General features: G+C 39.1%; 1 protein-coding gene across 4 annotated transcripts in view; it reads right to left on the bottom strand.

The window, feature by feature from the left end:
- Window positions 1-5,057: 5,057 nt before the first annotated feature.
- Window positions 5,058-25,311, bottom strand: part of nup35 (nucleoporin 35) — a 54,409-nt gene continuing 34,155 nt past the window's right edge. For 2 of the 4 annotated variants that reach the window (XM_028806222.2, XM_028806224.2), the window contains exons 7-9: window positions 25,098-25,235; window positions 20,274-20,435; window positions 5,058-6,371 (exon numbers count right to left, since the gene is read on the bottom strand). In XM_028806222.2, coding sequence (XP_028662055.1) covers window positions 6,294-6,371; window positions 20,274-20,435; window positions 25,098-25,235 — 378 coding nt within the window. In that variant the 3' untranslated portion in view covers window positions 5,058-6,293. The remainder of the gene's footprint in view (window positions 6,372-20,273; window positions 20,436-25,097; window positions 25,236-25,311) is intronic. The other 2 variants (XM_028806223.2, XM_028806225.2) reach the window with 1 other exon arrangement.

Raw genomic sequence — 25,311 nt, 5'->3', positions numbered from 1 at the left:
GCCAGAGTCCATTCCAGCAGCACTGGACACACATAAAGCAGGGACTGACTCACAATGGGACATCATTGCACTGGATGAGCGACTCACATGCACACCCATACCAACCTAACCTGCAGCTTGTTGAGTAATTGGAAGGAAAACCCACAACGGCACAAGGAGAACTCTGAGACTTCACGTGTACTACAATAAGGAGTGGAATTCAACCCAAGGATGGTAGATTTTTGAGAAAGCAGGACTAACTCATGCATGCCACATATGCCAAAATGTATCTATTATAAAAATTAACTCAGAGTGATTGTGGCGCAGTCGTTAAGGTTTTGGGCTTCAGTCTCTGAGGTTGAGGGTTTAAATCACTTCACCTGTCTGTGCTCCAACTGGACAAATCAGAAGAAATGTAACCACCTGTATCTCAGATGTTGTAAGTTGTATCAACACACAGGTTTAGGGGTTGAGTAGACCTCAAATGAAGCACTTGAGCCAAAAGGCCAGAGTGCTCGCCTTAAAGTACTGCAGATAAAGAAATAGATATACAGTACAAATAATTGTGTTACACTGCCCTCTTGTGGCCAACATTGGAAATGCCTCCACGTAATAGAAGGTTTTCAATTGCAGCTCCTTAGAATCCACCTGTTATGGTGTTTAAGCAAAAGGCCTACAAAGACAATACTCAAAGGGGAAGAGGACAACAATCAAAACCTTGGCCCTGTAAACAAAACTATTAATTATGTTGTTTCTTAAATAAAATTAAGAATTCAATAATAAACCTTTTCATCATTATCTCATCTTCTAAAGGTACTTTCCTTGGTGAGGGTCACATTGACAGCAGCATTACACATTTCAGGTCTTTCTGAGGAATTCCCAGTTGTTCACAAGCCAGAGATGGAATCTCTTCAGCTTGCCATGGGACTGCTGCGGGGTCTCCACGTCGTGGGATGTGTCCAGTGCTGCTATCATATACAACTTGCCTAAACCTCTTCAACTGGCTCCTCTCAATCTTGAAACTGTGCTCTGAGGGTCTCCCGAATTAAGGAACTTCCCAGCCTCCCACAGAGTGTCAGCCCCTGTGAAGAGACATCATTTCTGCTGCTTTGACTCAGAAACTCATTCTCTCATTAGCCACGGCGTGTGGCCATAGGTGAGGACGGGGATGTCGATGAACAGGATTTGCCTTTAGACTCACCTCCCATGTCAGAAGAACAGCGCCTGCAGAAATGCTGCCACCACTTCAATCTGCTTGTCGATCTCACGTTCCTTTCCTTCTTCACTTGTAAACCATGACTGGAGATACCCGAACTCCTCCACTAAGGGCAGTTGTTTCCCCCCTTCACCTGGACAGAGCAACCCACTCTGTTCTGTGAGAGAACCACAACGTCAGACTTGGAGGTGCTGATTCTCACCTGAGCCACTTCACTCAAATCCAAAACTTCCAAAGAATCAAAAGTTCAAAATTCAAAAATGAAATCCAACGAATACAGAATTCAGAAATTTCGCCAAATGCTAAATTCCAAACACATACACGTTGTGGTATACAACACATAAAATAGTGAAAAGAAGTGAAAACTTACAAAAAGTCCCATCATACCAGGCCAGGACCTTCACTGGCCTATCAGGCCTTGGTCTCGAATAGTAGGAAGTGTAACTCCTGGCAGCGCCCTCTTGTGGCACTCCCAGACTCCAACAGGGCTGCATTACCAGACTACAATTCCCAGCATTCCCTGCTTGTATCCAAATGGGCACCAATATCCAGGGTTGCTGCCATTTAATGTCCTGGAGGATTAAATGGCCCCCAGACACAGTCCTTTCCTGTCCCTCCCTTTGATCCCAGCCAGGGCGCCTGTCTATCCGCCTGGGGCTTCACGTTCAGGTAAGGATTTTTCCCTTCTCTTAGCCGGGATGCCCACCAGTCCTGTATGGTACTTTCAGTGCTTGACTACAGATGTTTGTGATGCTCCATCTGTTGAAAGGACAATTGAAATGCATGAGTCTCTGTTAAATGCCATTTGTAATGAGATTTGTAAAAGCAGTGTTAGTGTGTGATGTGCCATCTGTTGGAATTACAGATGCAATGCATTTCCTTAATACAACTGTTTGTGATTGAAATGCAATGCACTTTATTACTACAAATGTTTCTGATGCGCCATCTGTTGGAATGACAAATGCAAAGCAAGTGTCTCAGTTATATGCCATTTGTTATGGGATTCATAAAAGCAGAGTTAATGTGTATGATGTGCCGTCTGTTAGAATGATAAATGCAATGCTTTGCATTACTACAAATGTTTGTGATTGAAATGCAATGCACTTTATTACTACGAATGTTTCTGATGCGCCATCTGTTGGAATGACCAATGCAAAGCAAGTACGTCGAGAGGTTTTATTTACCTCGGCAGCGACATTCATGTCTCTGGTGACTCTTCCTATGAACTCAGTAGACGGATTGGAAGAACATGGGGGGTCATATGGTCGCTGGAAAGGGGTGTGTGTTGCGCTCCTGATCTCTCTGTAAAAGGACGAAGGTCCAAGTCTTTAGAGTTCTGGTGCTTCCTTTCTATATGGTTGTGAGACATGGACGTTATCCAGTGACATGAGATGAAGGCTGGACTCCTTCAGTCCTGTGTCTCTTCAGAGAATCCTTGGGTACCGCTGGCTTGACTTTGTGTTGCTCACAGAGTCTCGAATGAGGCACATGACCTGCATTGTGAGGAAGCGTCAGAAAGATTATTTTTTCTGGAGAATGGGACTGGATGGCATGTCTGCCTGGGGGGCTGCCAACCCAAGCTGTTTCGCGGTGTGGTGGGTGCGGCTCCCCAACCTGATCTCACCGGACATCTTAAATGTTATTTTTTTCTTTGATTATTGAAACAGGGTAATGTCATATGGATTATCTTCATATTAAATATACTGTATAATTATATACATTGTCATGCTTGTGCGCTTAGAGAGCATCGTTAGGGTTTTATTGATAAACACAATTCCACCTCAAACCACAGTATGGCATTGTTTACTCACCTCTCTCCTGTTGTGTCCTCAGATCTATCAACCATTGTCACTTCCTCTCATTGTCCCCATTAGCCTCAACCCCCAAAATTTCCATCAGCCGCCACTCCTATAAATGAATCAAATGCCTCAAAGAGGCCTAATCAGCACCTCATAGCTGGCAGATACCTCACCACCCCTAAGGTATACACCTTAAAAGTGTAATATAAAATATATCATTGTTATTTTTCTTGTATAATAATAAAACACACAATATGTACAAACGAGTGTGTTTCTTTGTGCCTGTCCTAAGCCTGGAACAATGGAGGGGGATACTTCAAGAAGGGCATCCGGTGTAAAAATTTTCCAGATCAATATGCGGAGAACAATAAAGTTTTCCATACCAGATTAGCCGAGGCCCGGGTTAACAACAGCCATCACCAGTACTGTAAGCCAACAGGGTGCTAGCAGAAATTAGGCTACTGTTGGCCAAAGCAGGAGAAGGGGGGGAGAGGTGTGTCCAGAGGAAAGAGGCGAGGAAGGTAAAATGAGTGGAACTGAGGGTAGGAAGGAGAAAGTTAACTGATGTACCCTTACCATACTGCCAGGACTGATGCATCCCCCTTTACTTTTACATTCTATAACCCTAAACCGTTAGGGTGCCAGAACAGGCAGGAGAAAAAGTTACACATTTATGTAATATAGATAATATGCCCAAAAAAGTAAGTTCTATCTAAAGTACAGGCAGAGTACAGCGAGTCTAACAAACAAAATCAACCTGATATTAGAGTACCTGGTGGATTGTCATTTTATTGATTACTGTCTGGTGACCATATTGAGACAGGCCATACTGAGTCAAGGGCCACACTGGACCATTCTCTTTCAGGGATGGAAAATGACAAACATTTCAGGTTACATTTGTCTTTATGTTAGTCTAGCTTCTTTAGACCAATGGGATATCGAAGTGCAAAGAGTCTCCCTAGTTTATTCCATTGTTGTTTCAGCACAACTCTGCTCCATTCCATTCTTAGCCAGATTCCCCTTTCATCTCTGCACACCTGTATCGCCCCGGACAAGCTGGGACAGTTTAGTCAAAATGCTGGCCTGCATCTTCTTGTATTTTTGAAGGCCTCACACCCATTTTGCCCTTTTGAAGACTCCATTTCATTAAACAAATATGTAATACAATCATTAAATGTACAGTATTAACAAAAAAACACATGATTACCTTAATACAAAGTACTAAAAACAATGATCCACACTAAGGAGACAAGTGACCAAATTAAATAGAATATTACAAGGAAAGAAACATTATGGAATGGTCAATACAGTACTGTCATGTAAATTAAATTTTAGTGATATTGCAGGAAATCACTTGAAGATTTTACAATACAACTGAATTAATTGTACTGCGCAATAATATAGAATTAAGTACACTAACTTATACTTAGTACAAATGTAGAGTAAAAATCAATTAGGAAATTGAATCATGTGAATACAATTTGATTTGAATCTAAACACATTGGGTCAATTGAAGCAAACAAGCTGCATAGACAGACAGGTAACAGGGACGGCTTAATGGCTTTGTTGCGGCAATTTGAGGACAGTACAAAAACCTGTGTCAAAGGCACTCCAGCATTATCTCAGCAGTATGCTTCTGGTCAGCAACGAGGTAGAAGCTGAACTGAAGCCCTGGTCTGCGGTGGTATGCACTCTGGAGCAGGTTCTCTTCAAGAACTTCAATGTGTTTGATTGAATTCAGTCTTCCCTCCATCCCGACCAGTTCCCCTGTGCCTTTCGCCGAGAAGCACTCCATAGCATGCCGCCGCTACCACCACCATGCATTAACCATAGGGATGGTATTAGGTAGGTGATGAGCAGCGCCTGGTGTTTGCAGTTTTTCTTTATCAATGAAGTATGGTGAAATCCCTCAGATAACACCTTACAACCACTTTTCAATAACCAACCATTGTTCTGTCTCATGTTAAGTGGGGCAAAGTGGCTCTGCTAACAGTCATGCTGTTAGAAATTTCAATAACGGACAATTTCAATAACCGTTACCACATTCAGAGACGGAAGTCAACTTTCACTTCACCACTTTATTATAAAGTATACAAAGCAAGATAGGAGACAATCTAACACCATATGCATAACCATAAATTAAAGAAATAAAGAGCTGAGATCTCATAAATTGTTTTATAATATAAAAGACAAACCAAGAGCCTACTTTTTTAAAAATGTGCTTAAATCAGTCTGCTTGGCAGAGAGTATAAAATGACACTGTTCATGAGCATCTTCTAGTTTTAGTACATGTCACAACCAAAACTGTATTACTGTCAAGGTCATCTCATAAGACCCACCTACTCCATCTATTTGTGCCACACTTCTTTTTTAAGCATAATACTTTTAAGATTTATAATGTCGGGCAACCAAGATATTTTTGGAAAAAAATGCAATTTCACAGCCTGTCACTCTGTCAACAGAATGTCACTCTAGGAAGTACATTCAATTTTCTCTTGATCACAGCAAAAACCAACACAGTCAAATGATACATGCTCCTTCAGACACATTTTTAAAGGAGATTAAAAATATTAACTTGTGACCAACTTCAATATGGCCTGCACCACTTGCCTCCTTTCCCACTGCTTTTTGAGGTCTGACTACACAGATGCGACTGTATTCGTGAAGATACTCTGTAAAAACTTTGCGTGCCTGGTTAAATATACAGATGGAAATTTCTTCTTTATGGGCCAAAGCGTGTGCTGCACAATAGTCGTGACTAACAGTCTGTTGGGTTGGGTTGTAGATGCCCCCTATATTTAAAACACGAAGCAACACCAAGGAAGCCCCGCTTGTTATCGAAGGTCAATAACATTCTGGAGATATCAAATTTTCCCCCATATAAAAAGGTCATGGAGAGACAGAATATGGTGTAAAGTGCTTTCCTCAAACCTTTGAATTGTTCAGAGGAGGCATTTAAATGAATTCATATATGAGAGCAAAGTGTTGCTTCATGATATAGCCACCCTGCTTTTATTTTAATGTGGTCCTTTGTTAAAAATAAATAAAAACAGACATCACCATGTACTCTCTTAACTGCTCCACCACCCAAAGTTACTGCATTACCATTAAGTGTTTTACCTTTGTTGAATAACCCAAGAAGCTATCTACATGTCATTGGTAACAAAATGCATAATTTTGGCAGAGACGTCATTATTGAGTAATGGTTATATAACTAACCAGTTCACACAGTACCAGTAAAGCCAGTTAGGCTAATGTACTGTTTATCATTTTATTTCAGGAGTGCAGCAGAAAAATCGCTACCAGCCAAACATAAACTCCATTGCTTTTGAAACAAGACTCTCATCTTTTCTTGGTGTCTGTCGGTCAGAAACAACCTAGAAAACAAAAGAAGAAAAATAAATAAAACAGTTCTTAGGAATCATGTTCAGTTTGTTACAGTTTATTAGCAAAAGTGCAGAACACTTATAATTTGTGTTAAGACACCTACCAAATTAACACTCAATTTCTGAAACTAATAAAATTAGTTTCTACTTTTAATTGATGGTGATAGCTTCATGGGAGTAGGCATCTTGTTTATGGATTTTATGGAGCTCTGAATTGTGACTTTCACCCTCCCACTTCAGCGCATTCACATGAAAATCAAACTATTTGGAGAAACGCAAAGTCACTGCTGATTTGTTGGTATATTTTTCATGAAAGTAAAGAGCTAATGAAAACATAACAAATGTGCATCACTTCAGACTGAATGTAATTCAACCACACAAATAGCATTTCTGGCAGAGCAGGTTATATTTTTTTATTTTATACAAGTGATTGGTAAATTGAATATTTGTTTAATATCTGGCTTGAATCACCACACTCTTTGAATGTATATATTAATACAAATGCTCAGGACATCCCAAAAAAGGAGCAATCCCAGCCCCAACATCGATTAATTGTAGGGTCTGTTAGAGAGCAGGTGGGTATAGGATTGTGCAGCAGAGCCGGAAGGCAGGCATGTTTGCAGGCTGGGGCTGGGGGGTGTATGGGTTCTGGGGGGAGTTTTCCATTATTTCTCTCTGAACTGTCTTGATACCGGTACCAAGGTCGCGAAAGCTGGTTTCGATACAGAAGTTAAAATTTTAGTACTGATCCAACACTAGCATGTTATTTGCTCATTGGAAAAGGGGCTCATGTTCAGAGTGCAAAACTCTTGTTAACTCTTTTAGGGCGGATGTCGACTTTTGTCGACAGGAGGGGTTGAAGGCGAATGTCGACAAAAGTCGACATCCACGGATAGAGGGCAACAATCAGCTGTTAATGGTGACAAATCTCACTGTCACGTCACAGGCATTCCCTCTGTGCTTGGAGGAATGCTAGACTCGTTGACTCTGCAAATAATCCTTGCGTGTGCGTGAGTTGCGAAATGTAAACAATGGCATCAACATGTGACAAGGGAGCGAAGCGAGTGCAGAAAAGAAAACACTCGGCAGACGATGTTTTGCGCATTATCATGGAGTCAGACTCGATTTTTCAGAATCGGATTTTATTGGCAGTGATCAGGAGATCGAGCAAGAGAGTGAGAAGCAGGCATCAGCTGATCAGACACCAGCCGATGCCGCGCCAGCGGATCTGCTGCCAGTTGAGTGCCTTCGCGCAGCCGATGCATCTACGGCAAGGTTCGCATGGGATAAATACACAGACATTGATCCGTTGAGAGCCGATCTTGCTACCGGAGTTTACAAGACGGCATGGCTTGCTGTTGGACACGACAGATCACCAGCTGCTGTACTTCAGGCTGCTCTCTCCTGATGCTGCTTTTCAGCTACTGTCAGACGAGACAAACAGGTAGGCAGAGAATTTTTTTGAATCGCGGGCTGCGTTTGCATCGCATTCTCGTTTTTCAAAGAGGAAACCCACAACAAAAGACGAGATGAAGCGCGCTGTGGCATTACAAATAGAGATGGGACAGAACTGGTGATATAACTTCAGGGAGCATTGGTCCAAACGTGTTTTGTCCCCTGGTGGCTTTGGACAGGTTATGCAGTGTGGTGATAGGTACGTGCTACTGCAAAGTTTTATTCACTTCTGTAATAAACAGAAGCAAATCCCATGGGGTGAGCCAGGCTATAATGCCATACATAAAGTTCATAAAGTTTCAGAAGATGAAAAGAGGTGACAATACGGTTTTCATGCAAGCAGAAAACTTGGTGGCAGTGACATGGCACGATGGCAAATGGGTGACTTGTCTCTCTACAGTACACACTAACAATATATGTGAGAAAGTGCAGCAACAGACAATTGAAAAATAGGCACCAAAGCAACACGTATTGTAAGGAGTGCAATGTGGCAATGACTGAAATTGGCTGCTTTGAGCGAGATCAGACTTTGCAGGACTTTGCTGTGTAAAATGTATGTGATATGTATGTGAAATCAGAGTATGCAGGCTCATACAACATGCAAGACAGTAACATTTGTCAAAAGTAAATATTTTTTGTTGATTTGATATGTTAAACAATTGCTGTGTGTTCTTTTTTTAAAAAATGTTAGTTTTTGGAAAAATATTCAGCCCTGGGAGAAAAGAAAAAAAAAAATTAGCCCTAAAAGAGTTAATAAGCGAGTACATGTTAGCCCCAGCATTCTTGGATCTGTTTCAAGGATCTGTTCTTGTGCTTTATGGGCTGCTGATATACTTCATACATTTAAAAGACAGGTGAAGAGGCACCTTTACACCCTAGCATATGGGTAGCATTTCTTGGCTCTACTGTTTAATGTTCAGTTGTAGAATTGGTTAGTTCAAATGGTTTTTTTTTTACTGTTTGTTTTAATTGTTTTCTATGGTGAACAGCACTTTGTGTGACTGTTTGTGAAAGGTGCTTTATAAATACATTTTAAGAAGGTTTTTTTTTTGCTCAATTGGTGCATCCCCAACCAGGACACTATAGACTGCAAGGTTATATAGAGAATGGTGTGGTCAGCTGAAGATATAATTGGGTGTGCCCTCTCTAACGTCTAGTACATCTACACCAAGAAATGTCACACCCGGGCAAAGGAAATTACCAGTAATACCAGCCATCCCAACAATGGACTCTCCTCTGTGCCGAGGTCAGCTTTGACACTACACCTGTCTGAAGACCAAACTGAGGAGCAGCTATGGTACAGTCCACCAGCATCTCGAATAAGAAGAATGACTAGAAGTTCACGATGCCCTATTAACTCTACATGAAGGGATTTTTTTATCACATATTTTAAATTCTATTAATGATTTTATTGATATTTATAAAGTCATGTATTATTGTTATAGCCCTTTTATATGCTTCTGAGATGGAGTCATTGGAGTTTAGCAAGTTAGAATTTCACTACATATATTTTATTATGTAAAATTTGTATATGACGAATGAAATTCAATTTGAATTACATAGAATTTTAATTACAAAAAATTAAACACTCAGAGGAACAACTCAAAAATTTCCATGGCAACCCATTATAAATACTGTCTTCAAATGACACCACGATTGTGAAGAAATAACTTTTCACTTGAAAAACGGCAAACTTCTCCTTTAAATACATGTGCTTTCAAATACTGTATCTTACTGGCTTGTTGTTTGTCATACCTCATGTTTTGATGTTACTAATTTTTAACATGTTAACAAACTCAAACTTGTTTACACATTTCTGTTTCACCTCAATGAGTTTTCAGAAGATTAATAATGGAGATGAGATCTCTGGTAGTCAAAGCAATACAACTAGGGATGCACGATAATATCGGATTTATATTTGTATCGGCAGATAATGGGTTAAAATAATTTTATCGGCATCGGACCGATGACTAAATTGGACCGATAATTCGAACCGATATTGATGACGCATTCACTGTGTTCCGGATGTGCCGGACGTTTAGGCGACGCTGGGCTACTGTGCGAAAATGTCTGCGGTGTGGAAGTTTTTCAAAGTGAGTGAGAGTGACATAAAATATGCCATTTGCAACACTTGTTTGACTAATGTTTTGCGTGGAGGGACCAAAGTGCGAAATTTCAATACCACCAACTTAATTACACACTTGAAGACACGCCATCCCGACAAATATACAGAATTCCTCAGAGCAAAAGAGGAGAATCCTGCACCACCGCGCACAAAATCAAAAACTGCCGTTAATCAACGTGTTGATCAGTTACTTGAAAAATCAAATAAATTTGATAAAGACAACCCTAAAGCTAAAACAATTACTGCAAAGGTGATGGAATTTATTGCTCTGGACGATCAGCCATTTTCTGTTGTCGAAGATACAGGATTTCGAAGGCTGCTTGAGTATCTCGAGCCCCGTTACCAGATACCCAGTCGCCGTTATTTTTCGGACATAGCGCTTCCAGAGTTGCATAAAATTGTGGAAAGTCATGTGCACACACTCCTTGCTGAAGATGTCACAGCCATAAGCTTTACCACTGATATATGGACATCTGATATGAGTGCTATTAGTATGCTTAGTTTAACTGCTCAGTGGATCGACCGCAAGTTTGAATTGCACAAAGCAATCTTGCACGCCCAAGAATGCTCCGGATCACACACGGGTGCTGCACTCTCTGTAGCTTTTAAAAGAATGATTGAAACATGGAAAATACCCAAAGAGAATGTTCATGTAGTATTACGAGACAATGCACGCAACATTGCAAAGGCTATGGAGGAATGCGGGATCCCAAGTTTGCCATGTATGGCTCATACTTTACAGCTTGCCGTGAACGATGGCGTACTATCCCAGCGCAGTGTCTCTGATACAATAGCGATCGGCAGAAAAACAGTCGGTCACTTTAAGCATTCACAATTAGCCAACTCGCGTCTCAAAACTATACAAACTGAACTTGGTATGCAGCCGAAAATGCTTCAGCAAGATGTTTCGACTAGATGGAGCAGCACATTCTATATGCTGCAAAGCTTGCTGGAGCTGAAAAGAGCCCTTGGGGCTTATGCCTCCGATTTTGAGTTACCTGCAACTCTAACGCCTAATCAGTGGGGTTTGATCGAGAACATAATCACACTCCTTGCTCCATTTGAACAACTGACAAAAGAAATTTGCCAGTCTGAAGCCTTGGCTTCTAACGTTATTCCCTCAATTAATGCCTTAAAACGACTATTGCTAAAAGTGCTCATACTGACTTCGGAGTCAAAACCAGTAAAAGCGCTCTCTTGGAGGCTGTAAACAATCGTTTCATTGAGATTTACAAAGAATCCATGTACTGTGTTGCCACTATTGTAGACCCGAGATACAAAGACCGCTATTTTGATGCAGATGTAAAATCACTGGCATTCAAAATGTTGCAAGCTCAGGTGGAACTTGCATCGAACGAAATGCAGACGACTGAATCACAGATAGATGGTCCACAAAAGAAAAGGGCCAAGAGAAATGACGAAGTGGCTTGCACGCTCTTCGAAATGTACAACGAAATTCTTGAAGACAACACATTGATGCCTCGGGAAAACAGCCAGATGACAACAGAGGTGAGTTAAAAAAAAAAAAGCTCTGTGGAGATCTTTACAACATTGTTTTAAGTAAATAACATGGGCTGTCGGATATAATATCACTATTCTAACATAATTCGAATGTATACAAAATCTTGGAAGGCAAGAAAGAAAAACGGCAATCGAATGTAAAAAGAGCAGTTGTTGGTTTTACCTCGCACTAACTTTGGCTTCATGTTACTTAAGACGTGCTGGACACTTTTGTGGGATTTTACAGATCTGTTTTTGCACGTAAGTTTTTAGGATCAGTCTATGCGTATTTCTAAATTGTTAACCCATATTGTTATTAGTCATTAGTTAAACGGTCGGCATCTTCTGTGTTAAACACAACCATTTTAAAGATTGCTAGTTTTCATCAAGCGACTGAGCCAACTATAGCCTATGCTTCTTTGCTTCATATTGTTGTTCGGTGCGTGTTAACTAAATAGTTTCATAAATAAACAAACTCGTTTTACATTTTTTTGTTACTTTGAAAAATGCTGTCTGCTAATAATTGATTATAATACTTTGTTGAGGTCTTTCAAGTATTTTGTGTAACATTTAATACACTTGTTTCATTTGTAAAACACTTAAAGGGTCACAATGCTTCAGTTTATTTACTGTAAAAAATAGACAAAGGGATATAAGGTCCTCTGGCCTCTAGGAAAAAAAGAAAAAAAATGACTGCATTTACTTTGTTTGAGCAATCACTGACAATTTTGTTTGTTTTTCTTTTGAACGTTGTCTTCAGAAAGTGCCAGTGCGGTTTGTGTCTTACTTCTCTTTGCGTTGCTTTTTGTGGGACAGCCAATCACATTCATGGAAGACACTGTTTTCAACTGAGTCTCTTAAGCAATAATGAGCAACTTGTAAGCAGATCATGATCATGCCCAATGCGTCGATCGTGTTGCATTCAAAAAAAAAATTTTTTTAAACGTTAGTCTATCATATATCCTCCCTATGGCATCTGCCACTTGATTGACATACAGGGCGGCCAGTCTGAGATCTCTTTTCTTCTAACACACTAGTCATCCCGCACTCACGATCAAACGCGCGAGCTACTGCAAAACTCCGGCTGTTGATCTAGTTAGCCTTCCAATTTATATCGACTAAAGAAGGGATTTAAAAAAAAAAAAATTTGTTTGGGCAGGGTATGGGCTGGATGTGGAATTGGAAGAGGATTTTTTACTCACAATGTCACAATCGAAGTGCGTTTGTCTGATATGTCAATCTATCATTGCTATTCCAAACAAGGAAAATGTGGAAAGGCACTTTCGGACTGTTCATAAAAACTACGAAACTGACTTCCTTCCGAAAAGCGATCCGAGAAAGAGAAAGGAGAGGGAACTAAAATCGCCGTTAATCGGACAGCCGTCATTTTTCACATTCAGCTGAAGTCTGAGGCTCATGGACAGTTTTGGAACTTACTCACAGAGAAAAAGTTCCCAAAAATGAGGAAATGTGCTGCCTCCTTGACTGCATTATTCGGCTCCACTTATTTATGCGAGTCAGCCTTTTCCCATATGAAGATTATTAAATCCAAGTACTGTAGTGACCATAAATGTATTGAATTGTTATTGTGCCATAAGGGTTATTCAGTTATGCAAGGTATGACAACATATATTTTATGTATAATGTATACTCAGTATATATAAATATATATATATATATAAATATTATATATATATATATAATTTTTAATGTAGGTAGATCATTTCGATCTGGTCATTTTAAAAGTAGCTCGCAAGCCGAAAAAGTGTGAACACCCCTGATCTACAGTGAAAAGCAAAAATATTAATAATAAAATGTTTCAAAAAATAGCAAATACAATACAGACATGCATTCAATTCAAATGCCATATACTTTTTTTTATTGTAAGGATTCTAATCTTAATCTGACAGCCCTGGTAAAAGCCAAAATGCAGATCTATCTTTTAGATATGAAAGATGACACAGAATATAATATTGTATATGTATGCATGCTACTTGGCAGGTGCAGGGATTTCTTTCTGAAGTACCAATCCCGAGGAATGAAAATCCACTGAAATATTGGAACAACAACTGGAGTCGGTTTCCTACCATTGCCAAAGTAGCACGCAAGTTCCTGTCAGCCCCATGTACTAGCGTGGATAGCGAGAGATTATTCAGTTTGACTTCTAATGTGATCAACGAAAAGAGAAACAGAATTTCCTGTGGCAAGGCAGAGATGCTCTTGTTCGTTAAGAAAAACCTCCCCATCATGCTTAAAAAATAGAAAAGAATGATAAGCCTCCAGAAAAAAAAAAAGTTACTTATTTCTTTACTGTTGTACGCATTTCTGATTTTTAAAATTATAGATTGGTTAGATTTATTCCATCAAAAAAGAAAGAAAAAATGTTACATGGTAAACTATTTAATACTGCAGACTGTAAAACAAAGGATCAGATAGCCAGTCAAATGTGATTGAGCAGAAGCCATTTTAATGATTGTAAATAATCTGCAAAAGTTGTTATTCTTAAGTTGTATTGCTTATTTCATTGTAATTGTACATTTTACCATTTTTTTTCAGTTTTCATTTTTTCGATTATTGTTGAATTTGTTGTATTTGTTCCATCAAAAAGAAAGAGAAAAGTTATTTAAAGCAAAAACCTGTAGAACTGTTACCCATATAACCAACAGGTAGCCAGCTAAATGTGGCAGATATCATTTGTTTTTAATGATTGAATGTGGTGTGCAAAATTGTTATACAAATAAATGTTCACTTTGTCTGTAATTCTTGTCCAGACAGATCAAGTCTCATTTTTCTCTGTATCTTATAAATATGTATATCGGCATCGGCAGATAAGCACATAGACATTATCGGATATCGGCATCGGCCCAAAATTCCCATATCGGTGCATCCCTAAATACAACTATACATATTTATACATATATACAGGTGCATCTCAATAAATTAGAATATCATCGAAAAGTTAATTTATTTTAGTAATTCAATTCAAAAAGTGAAACTCCTATATTACATAGATTCATTACACACAGTGATATATTTTAAGCATTTACTTCTTTTCATTTTGCTGATTATGGCTTATAGCTAATGAAAACCCAAAATTCAGTATCTCAGAAAATTAGAATACAGTAGACCCCTGCAAAGTCACGGTTCAGAGTTCGCGGCCTCAATCATTCACGGATTTTTCCTTAGAGCCTATCTAATAATTATTAGCGGAAACCGCAAATATCCTCTGCAGTTTTTATGGCTTTTCTCGTGGCCATACTGTAATGTAGAGAGAACAGCAAGCAACTGTAATGGAAACGCGGCTTGGGATGGTGAAAGTAGCCAAAAGAATTTGAAACTGCGACTCCCAGCAGTGGCTCCGATTGGTCTTCTGCTGAGGGTGCTGAGGCTATTGGGGTCAAAGGAGGTCAGCACGGCTTTTACAAATGGGGCCGGTGACCAAAAGCAAAAAAAAAAAAAAGTTTTTGTAATTTGTGTTTCAACATCCTGTCTCTCTGCCTGCCTTCTGTTGGGTTACCTGTACTTGTTCGTTTTGTCCTGGATCGCTTCGTGTGTCTGGATTGTCAGCCGTCTGCCTGTGTACATGAGGATTGTAAGTGGATTCATGGCCATCCTGAAAAGAAAGGTGCACTCCTGAACCCGTCCTTACCATTTCAGGAACTAGCGGTGGGACTAACTTTACATTCCCATTGAACATGCGGATCTCTGGACTATTTTCATCATTACAGTTCATCCGTTGCAGGTTTTCATGATTTACTGTGTGTATTTTGTTGGTGCTTTGCTGTACTTAATGTGTAATCGCAATAAGGGGAACAGGGGTGGTATCGTTTTCATTTATTTCAATTGTTTTCATTACATTCTTTATTTGCTGTTTGATTACCGGATTGCTTCGTTTTTGTCTGTTTGTGAGTGCATGCGGGTTAGGTCAAGGCTGGGTGCGTCCCTGGAATCTACACCATAAAAATAAATAAATCACCGTCTTAGACGGTGTGAATCTTAGTGGCACCGGACCACTACATCGTTATTCATTTCTCCTTGCTGCAGATTGACTGAGATGCATCTCCAGCTGAGCGTTCTTGCGTTTTCCGTTTTGTTCCTCTTAAACCTCAAACCGCCACAACCAGCTATAGTCGTTTCCCAGTGCCATTTGCGAGCATGCAGGAGTCGACTTAAAATCCTGAACAGTACCTGACCTTTTTGGCTGATTGCTTTGTTTCTCTCTTCTCCCCCCAGACATCCTTGCACCTGTTGGCGGTTGTGCTCCCCTATGATGTTTGTCTATTCTTTAATCGATAACTAACTGCATACTGAGCTCGTTTTACTTCTGAAAGAGACATGTTTGTTTGAAGTGTTTGAATAAAAGTTCCTGTCTCTACAATCTCCTGTGTTTCTGTGCAATTCTGTGACCCAAGCGTGACAAACTGCAGCCTCCCTGTCTCAGGTAAACACTGACGCTGTCTCAATCCCAATGTGTTTGCGTGCAACCAGTTCAAGCACAGTTGGCTCGGTGATTTTTTCCATGGCGTCAGTTGCACCTTGCACATATTGTTCCAGTAGTTTTTTTTTTTTTAATAGTTTTTATAGTTCATTAGTAGTGTGTAAAATGATCAGCGTTGCAGTAATTGTGATGCATTTTGCATGGAAAAAAAACGTGTTCTATTAAAATTTCACCTTTTCTTTGTGAATTGTGATGTTTACTTAGAGTGCAGCAAAAACGTATTTGGCGTCCAGGGATGCATTAACCTCCAAGTATGTGGCAGTTTAAGGGTTAAAGCCCCAAGATGCCGTCAAACGCCCTGCACCTTCTAAGGCTTCTGGCAATGAAAACGCGCTTGCATGAACTACAGTACATATCAAAGTGTTTTGGGGGCATATTTAGGGTTTAAATTATAAACACAGGCATTTTTTTTTTAACCACATCCAAAATTCGCATTTTTTTTTTTTTTTTTTTTTTTTTTACAATTCGCGGGTGCTGCAGGAACATAACCCCCGTGAATTTTGGGGGTGTATTGTATTGTGAAAAAGTTCAATATTGTAGACTCCTGGTGTCCCAATCCACTCAGTTAATTAACCCAAAACACCTGCAATGGTGTCCTGAGCCTTTAAATGGTCTCTCAGTATGGTTCAGTAGGAAAAAACAATCATGGGGAAGACTGCTGACTTGACAGTTGTCCAGAAGACAGTCATTGAGACCCTCCATCCACAAGGAGGGGAAGCCACAAAAGGTCATTGCTAAAGAAGCTGGCCCTTTACAGACTGCTGTATCCAAGCATATTAATGGAAAGCTGAGTGGAAGGAAAAAATGTGGCAGAAAAAGGTGCATAAGCACCTTCACAAGGAGTGGACTGCAGCTGGAGTCAGTGCTTCAAGATCCACCACACACAAATGTATCCGGGACGTGGGCTACAACTGTTGCATTCCTTGTGTCAAGCCACTCCTGAACCAGAGACGTCAGTAGCATCTTACCTGGGCTAAGGGGAAAACAGACTGGACTGTTACTCAGTCCTCTTATCAGATGAAAGTCAATTTTAGCATTTCATTTGGAAATCAAGGTCCCAGAGTCTGGAGGAAGAGTGGAGAGGCACAGAATCCAAGTTGCTTGAGGTCCAGTGTGAAGTTTCCACAGTCAGTGATGATTTGGGAATCCACGTCATCTGCTGGTGTTGGTGCACTGTGTTTTACCAAGTCCAAAGTCAGCACAGCCAGACATCTCCCAGGAAATTTGAGAGCTCTTCATGCTTCCCTCTGCTGACAAGTTTTATGGAGATGCAGATTTCATTTTCCAGCAGGACTTGGCACCTGCCCACATTACCAAAAGTACCAACACCTGGTTTAATGACCATGGTGTGTATCACTGTGCTTGATTGGCCAATTAAACTCACCTGACCTAAACCCAATAGAGAATCTATGGGGTGTTGCCAAGAGGAAGATGAGACACCCCAGACCCAACAATGCAGACGAGCTGACGGCCGCAATCAAAGCATCCTGGGCTTCCATAACACATCAGCAGTGCCACACCGCTTTGATGCAGTAATTCATGCAGAAGGAGCCCCGACCAAGTATTGAGTGTGTACATGTACATACTTTTCAGTAGGTCAACATTTCTGTATTAAAAATATTTTTTTAATTGGTCTTATGTAATATTTTAATTTTCTGAGATTCTGAATTTTGAGTTTTCGTTACCTGTAGGCCATAATCAGTAAAATTAAAAGAAATAAATGCTTGAAATATATCACTCTGTGTGTAATACATCTATATGAGTTTCACTTTTTGAAGTGAATTACAGTAATCCCTCGCTATATCGCGCTTCGACTTTCGCGGCTTCACTCTATCGCGGATTTTATATGTAAGCATATTTAAATATACATCGCGGTTTTTTTGCTGGTTCGCGGATTTCTGTGGACAATGGGTCTTTTAATTTCTGGTACATGCTTCCTCAGTTGGTTTGCCAAGTTGATTTCATACAAGGGACACTATTGGCAGATGGATGAGAAGCTACCCAACCAGAGCGCGTATTACGTATTAAATAAAACTCCTCAAATATATTGTGAGCACGGGGGCTGTTCGCACCCCTAGAGGATACGGCCGTTCCTCAAAAACACTGAAAGATTACCTTCACATTGTTCTCTTCCTTGCTGGGCTTACATGTGGCTGCTTTGTCAAGCGATATGCTTCCTGCACGGTGCTTCGCATACTTAAAAGATCAAACAGCACGTATTGATTTTTGATTGTTTGCTTTTCTCTCTCTCGATCTGACATTCTCTGCTCCTGACAGGGGGGTGTGAGCAGGGGGGCTGTTCGCACCCCTAGACAATACGGACGCTCGTCTAAAAATGCTGAAAGATTATCTTCACATTGCTCCCTTCCGTGCAGCTGCTTTGTCAAGCGACATGCTTCCCGCACGGTGCTTCGCATACTTAAAAGCTCGAACGGCACATATTGATTTTTTGATTTTGTTTTTCTCGGTCTCTCTTACTCTCTCTGACATTCTCTGCTCCTGACAGAGGGGGTGTGAGCAGGGGGGCTGTTCGCACACTGGCCTAGAGGATACGGACGCTCCTCTAAAAAAATGATGAAAGACTACCTTCACAATTACTCCCTTCCTTGCAGCTGCTTTGTCCGGCGGTGCTTCGCATACTTAAAAGCCAAACAGCCCTATTGATTTTTGATTGTTTGCTTTTTTCCTCTCTCTCTCTCTGACATTCTCTGCTCCTGACGCACACTCCTTTGAAGAGGAAGATATGTTTGCATTATTTTAATTGTGAGACGGAACTGTCATCTCTGTCTTGTCATGGAGCAGTTTAAACTTTTGAAAAAGAGACAAATGTTTGTTTGCACTGTTTGAATAAAGTTCCTGTCTCTCTACAACCTCCTGTGTTTCTGTGCAAAACTGTGACCCAAGCATGACAATATAAAAATAACCATATAAACATATGGTTTCTACTTCGCAGATTTTCACCTTTCGCGGGGGGTTCTGGAACGCAAACACCACGATCGAGGAGGGATTACTGTACTGAAATTAACTTTTCGATGATGTTCTAATTTATTGAGATGCACCTGATTTTTGAGTTTTCCTTAAAGAGTATATTTCAATTTCACAGAAGAAAAAAAAAATACGCAAAAGCAACATTCCTTGTAAAGAAATAATTTACAAAGACATTTTAAAGTTATATATGAATAAACCAAGTTGTGAGTTTATTACAAAATAAAAGGGTAGAAATAACCTAAAATACAGTAAATGTTACTCGACCATGGTTCTCTTCACTGGGGGCAGTTATGTGGGGTGGGACAGCTTTAAACAAAAACCTACAGCCAGAATGACCCAAAATGACTTGGGTCACTTACAGTACAATATATCAAAATCCACTAAGTGTACAGTGTGCCAACAGGTCTATAGGGAAAAGGACTGTTAATTTTAGCTTAGCAAGAACACCACCTCCATTCATGCTTGCAAAAGTAATCAGTTTGATTCTTTAAACTAGAAAATAAGGGTCTCTTTGGTATGCATGTATAAGTTTTCTCCTAGAAAAATTCACATATGTTAATTACAGGCAGGTATTTGGGAAGTTGGGAGATAATGTCTGAAACGTTTATCCATTTGAACCGCCCGTCTTGGACATACAGTAGAACCTTTAAGGTTTTCAGGGATTTTTTTAACACTATATACCATAAAATGCCTAAGTAACTAGCATGCTTAAAACTTAATTTTGACGCAAATGGCCAAATTAGCCAAAATTAAACCGTTCAAGACAAGCCAAAAAAAGTCCCAATTGTCAATTAAAACATTCTTGCAGTTTGTTAAACTTAATTACCTCTTTAACCTTTTCACTGAATAAAAACAGAATAGGATTACTTTGACCTCCAATTAATCCCCCCCCCCCCACCCCACACCACCCTCCTCTATATACAACTACAACCCACAAAATTATTTGCTCAACTTCTTAAGAAATATGCATTAAATCTCAAATAAGAGAGCTAGCAAATCATTTTAAGTATAGTATCATGAACTAAGTAATGACTTCAGTTTATATGAATACATTTTATATTCTTTATTAACATAACACACTTCAACATGGATTAAATGAGCCTATAGTAAATTAATGATATACAGAGAGAATAAAGAGTGCTCGAGACCTGGTAGCCACCAATATTTTTGGGTTACATTCTCTTAACTACTATTTATATTAAAACTGAAAAAGTCAAAATTCTTTAATTGCTGTAATAGCTCAAACTATGTCATGACAGAAGAAAGCATTTTTTTCCAACTGAAACTGAACATTTTAATTTCTACTTAAGACTCTTGGAAGACATACCTGATAGTCACTGCTAGAAGCTTTGTACGCAGCAGCTAATGGCCTCATAGATGTAGAACGTGGTGTATTGACGGAACTAGTTGGAGTTCCTGAACTTTTAACAGGAGTAAATGCTGAGGAACTTGAAAATGCTATGCTATGATCCACATTTTCCATGACACTCTGCAAAAGAAAAAAAAAAACAGAACATTTGATTAAAAATGCTTTCTGACATTGCACATTATGCTCTTAGTAAAGAAAGTGTTTTTGGCCCAAATTTCATCTAAACTTCAACTATAACACTGGTAGTACAGCTCTGATAATTTGAAAGTCCTGGAAGTAGAACATTTTTTTTAATTGCTTAATGCTTTTATATGTATCTTGAAATCCAAAATGAAAAATTATGTGGTTTACTATTTAGATTTTGGATTACTATTTGCATCATACAAAAATGTATAATCACAAAATACGTCATAACAAACACTTTGACTAAGCCAAGAGGCAAACAATACTAAAGGATAGCCACAAATATTTTAGTCAATGGCAGTAGATACAATCATAAAGAATGTAACTGAAGGAATATTCAATCTATCAATACATTGAATAAATTTCCAAATGCATGAAGCAACAATAATGATGAAATGTTATACAATTTCCCATTACTGAATGTTACTTATAAAATAAGATTAAAAACAAATGTGCATTTTGCCTTTCTTAGAGTAAAAACAATTCTACTATCCCATTACTAGACCTGCAAAATAAGCAAAATAATTAAAAAAATAAATAAATAAACAAACATTGCTTCTTGCACTCGCCCTTTTCCGATTCTGAGGAAGTTCTGACACTTCTTCGTGTGAACTCCCACATTAAATATGCCAGTATCTCACTATCCCTAATGTTCACTTTCTACTTTACTCACTGTCTGACTTTCACCTCACTGCTTTTTGCTTGCCTGCTTTATATAAAGTGCAACTGCCAGTACAGGAGCACTTATTGTATTAATACCTGTTTTTGTCTTTCTCCATTAAGCGCCTTGTGATTGTTGTATTGAATTTTGATGTTTGGAATTACATTGTGACAACGCAATGAATGTATAATTGCTCGTGAGTGAATGTCATTTCTCTCTACAAGAAATGTGTCTGACAATAGCATTCACACAAATGAGAAATGAATGAACCGTGGGCGCGGTTATGTGACCTGGGGCCTCATGTATAAACGGTGCATACACACAGAAATGTTGCGTACGAACGTTTCCACGCTCAAATCGCGATGTATAAAACCTAAACTTGCCGTAAAGCCACACACATTTCCACGGTACCTCATACCCTGGCGTACGCAATTTCTCCGCTCGGTTTTGCAGACTGGTGGCACCCAGCGTCAAAGCAGTGCTACTGTTCCTGTGTGGTCACCCTTTCTTAGATCCACATTCCTGACGCGGCTTTATAAATACACTGAAACTAACTGCATATTGTTTATTAGTGTAATGCATCCGATTGTAATTAACCTGCAGCAATATAATGGTCCATGGAATAGCCATAGTATTCCAAATACCATAACTGCTTTAGCGTTGTTACGCTCACTGCATCATCTTCTTCTTTCAGCTGCTCCCGTTAAGGGCTGCCACAACAGATCATCTTTTTCCATATTACTCTCACTGCACCACTCAGAGTATTTATATCACTGTATCTGAGTGGGGAATCACAGCAGCAGCTGATTGGAAAGAGAATTATCGGTATACAGCATGAAGCAGACGCTGACTCAGCCACGGCAAAACGCTTCAGAGACTTTCCTGTACAGACTTCACGGTTTAGAAAAAGTTTCATCCCAAGAACTCTAAACGCACTCAATCAGTCCATCAAGTGCTCCTTGTAGAACTGTTTGTACTTATAAGTACAATCACCTCACTGTAAACTTGCACTACAGTTATAATATTGCACAACCTGCGCCACTTTATAAAGCGCGTATTTACGTATGATGACGATACCATTTTTAAGATGAAATGCAGCAAAATATGTTGATTATATTATACAGATAAAACTTTTAATTCATTTAAATAATCTGTATTGTTAATAATTAAAACATGTGAGGACACGGTGTCGCAGCACTAGCTAGTTCAGGGATTGCTCCTGCATTGCGTTGTATTCTTGCTGGTGCTGACGCGACACCGGAAGGATAGACTGATAGAGTAATTAAACATGTACTACAAAAATATTTCAATGTTCCTTAAAAGTTTTGAAGAATCGGCGTTCTAAGCTTACAAATGGCTTCACGTCTATTACAGAGCTGATTGTGTGGCGATTGGGTATTAGGAGAAAGAAAAGTAAGGACAGGAATTGGAGGTTAGTACGTTTGAGACAGTACTTCTGTAATAAATTATTTCATCAAAGGTCGCGAATGGCGCAGCAAACCTCTTGCGTGAGACATGAAAAAGCACTGCGCCACCATGTTCCCATGTTTAATAACATGCTTTCATTCCTATCATCATGAAAAAGATATCACGTATACATCTCAATGTTTTAATTATTCAGAGAGCTGTAATATCACGAATGTAATGGATTGTGTGTCCTGTCGGAGAAAGAGAAAGGCCGTTTAAGAAGCAGGTAGTGATTCACACACACAACACATAGAAGATCAAATACAGAACAAAGCATTTAACGTGCTACTTTAGTTATAATGGGATTTGAGAAACTAGTAAATTAAATGATTTTAAGATGAAGTTTATGATGTTCTACTTTAATGGCAAAATAAACTACGTGATTAAAGTGGAAATTTCGAGATTAAAGTTGACATTTTGTGCATTTTTCCCCACTGTGTGCCTACTTTTTTGTCTGTACCCTAATAAGCTTTCATATGACACTCAGACGGTGGGCTACGAGTCGTCTTTTTACGGCGACTTTGATATGTGATTTCTTTTTTTTTATTTCGCGCACTCTGCGACTTTGTGAACTTCAGCTTTCGAGTGTCTCCGACACTGTCACTCGATCAACTTTCTTTTGTTGACTATACCACTGTTTAAACCAACAAATAGTATGTATATCCTTTGCCTCCACTTGGTATGCACTGAAATTCTTATATTTTCCCCCATGCTTTTCCCATTGTCTTTTCACAGAAGGCTATTTATATTGATTTGCATATTCAAAGAGGCGTAATTCTGGGAGGAGTTGGGGCGGGACAAAAGGCGCGTGCATGTGCGTTACTTTTCACGTTGATCGAGATTTATGTAGCGGAAGAACGTGGAAGTTTGTGTATGTACAGATTCCTGCATCAGGATTTTTCTGTGCGTACACACATTCCTGCTTTTGTGCTTACGCCGTGTTATAGTGTGAGTTCTACGCACGGCGTTATACATGAGGCCCCTGGTCTTTTCCATATCTCATTGCATAAGCTCTTGTCTTGTGGGGCTTGAAATTTTCTCTCGCGGGGTTTCACTTTCACCAAACAACCAATCTTTTAATTCTCGCGTATACACCTCTTCATTGGGAAGAAACACTACTTTTTTGTCCCCGATAGTAACACGAATGAGACGATCTACAAGTGTCCAACTTAAAGTTTAAATCCGAACAATATAGTCCGTCTTTTTGCTGTTCTGTTATTTCACAGAGTAGTAATTTCCGTTTGTTTGCGCTAATGCAATCTTTATAATTTTTTTTGAGACTTTCGAATTTTTATATTTCCATTATCTCTAACCTGCTCTGCATGTGTACCGCGCCAACATTTTTTGAATTCTTTACGACATTATACTTTGTCATGTACTGTTTGTCTTTTATTTCCAGCCTCGGCCGTGGTTAAATCTCTTGGCACAACGTCTCATCTCGCGTGACATGAGAAGTGTGTCTCTGAGAAAATCACGTCTCGTCTCCTTTCAAGATTTTTTTTTTTTTTTTAAATAATAGATAGACCTTTCTTAAAAAGGTCAGTTAGTTTTTGTCATATTATACGAGAGTTGAGAGCTGTGCATGTAAACTATTAACTGTTGTACTTTAAATTGTGTAAATTGGTCTTATCAAGCAGAATAAAAGTTCACCCCATACACCATTCAAAATATTTTTTTTCATTTCCCTTTTCACATAATGAACTGAAATGGCTAAAAACAAGCAGAAGCCGACAGAACTAACTTTGCATCTACCCTAGCATGAAGCAGGCAAACGAGACAGAGACGGAGGGGGCAGGAAAAAGAGAAAGGCATCCCAATAACAATCAGGAGATCAGGTGCTGCACATCTGAAACCCCATCATTTAAGGACCAACCAGCTAAATAATCATAAAACATACAATAAACTACAAAGCCTTAGTATTGTACAAGCAGACATTCCAGAGACACAGTGCAATCCACAAGACCTTCCAAAGCTTAGCAGAATTCACCAGAATTAGACAAACATTAAATTCACTTATACTGAGGTTCAGTCAAATGACATTAATAAATTCAGATTTAAAGTATAAACATTTACATGCTTTCAAATCTTTACACAAAACGTTTAACAAAATTCTTTGATTTTATTACCTCACACAAACCCAGTCGTTTTAGTACATATCCAGACCTTTAAAACATCGAAGACAAAGGTAGAAAAGAATCTACTAGTTATGGGATTTGCCAGATGCTTACAATACATTTATTTCTTTAGCACATACAAGACATGTAGTTTGTACAAAATGACATATCACAGATAGATAGCTATAGATGTTTTTCTACAAATGCATGCTTTTTAAAGCCACCAGTACGAAAGCATAACAAAATTATGTACTATGACAATACTTTAAAATACTAATATAGCAAAATTATATGTAAAAGACAAACAAAAACTAAGACAAAAAACAAACAAAAAAAATGTAATAAACCAATACCTACTTTACTGACCTTATCAATACAGGGTTTGACTCCAATCATTATAGTTTCTCCAAAGATTTTACCATCTTTACTTAGTGCTTTCCTTGCTTGGAGTTTTGACTGATACTGAATATGCATCCAATTTCCATTGTTTGACATCTTTAAATATTACAAAAAAAGACCAAAAGCGTTGTCACTTAAATCTGTCTAACATTCATCAAATAACTTGAAATAA

This window comes from Erpetoichthys calabaricus, chromosome 8, assembly GCF_900747795.2.
Source record: "Erpetoichthys calabaricus chromosome 8, fErpCal1.3, whole genome shotgun sequence".
Taxonomy (NCBI): Eukaryota; Metazoa; Chordata; class Cladistia; order Polypteriformes; family Polypteridae; genus Erpetoichthys; species Erpetoichthys calabaricus.
This window is presented reverse-complemented; position numbering and strand designations above follow the sequence as displayed.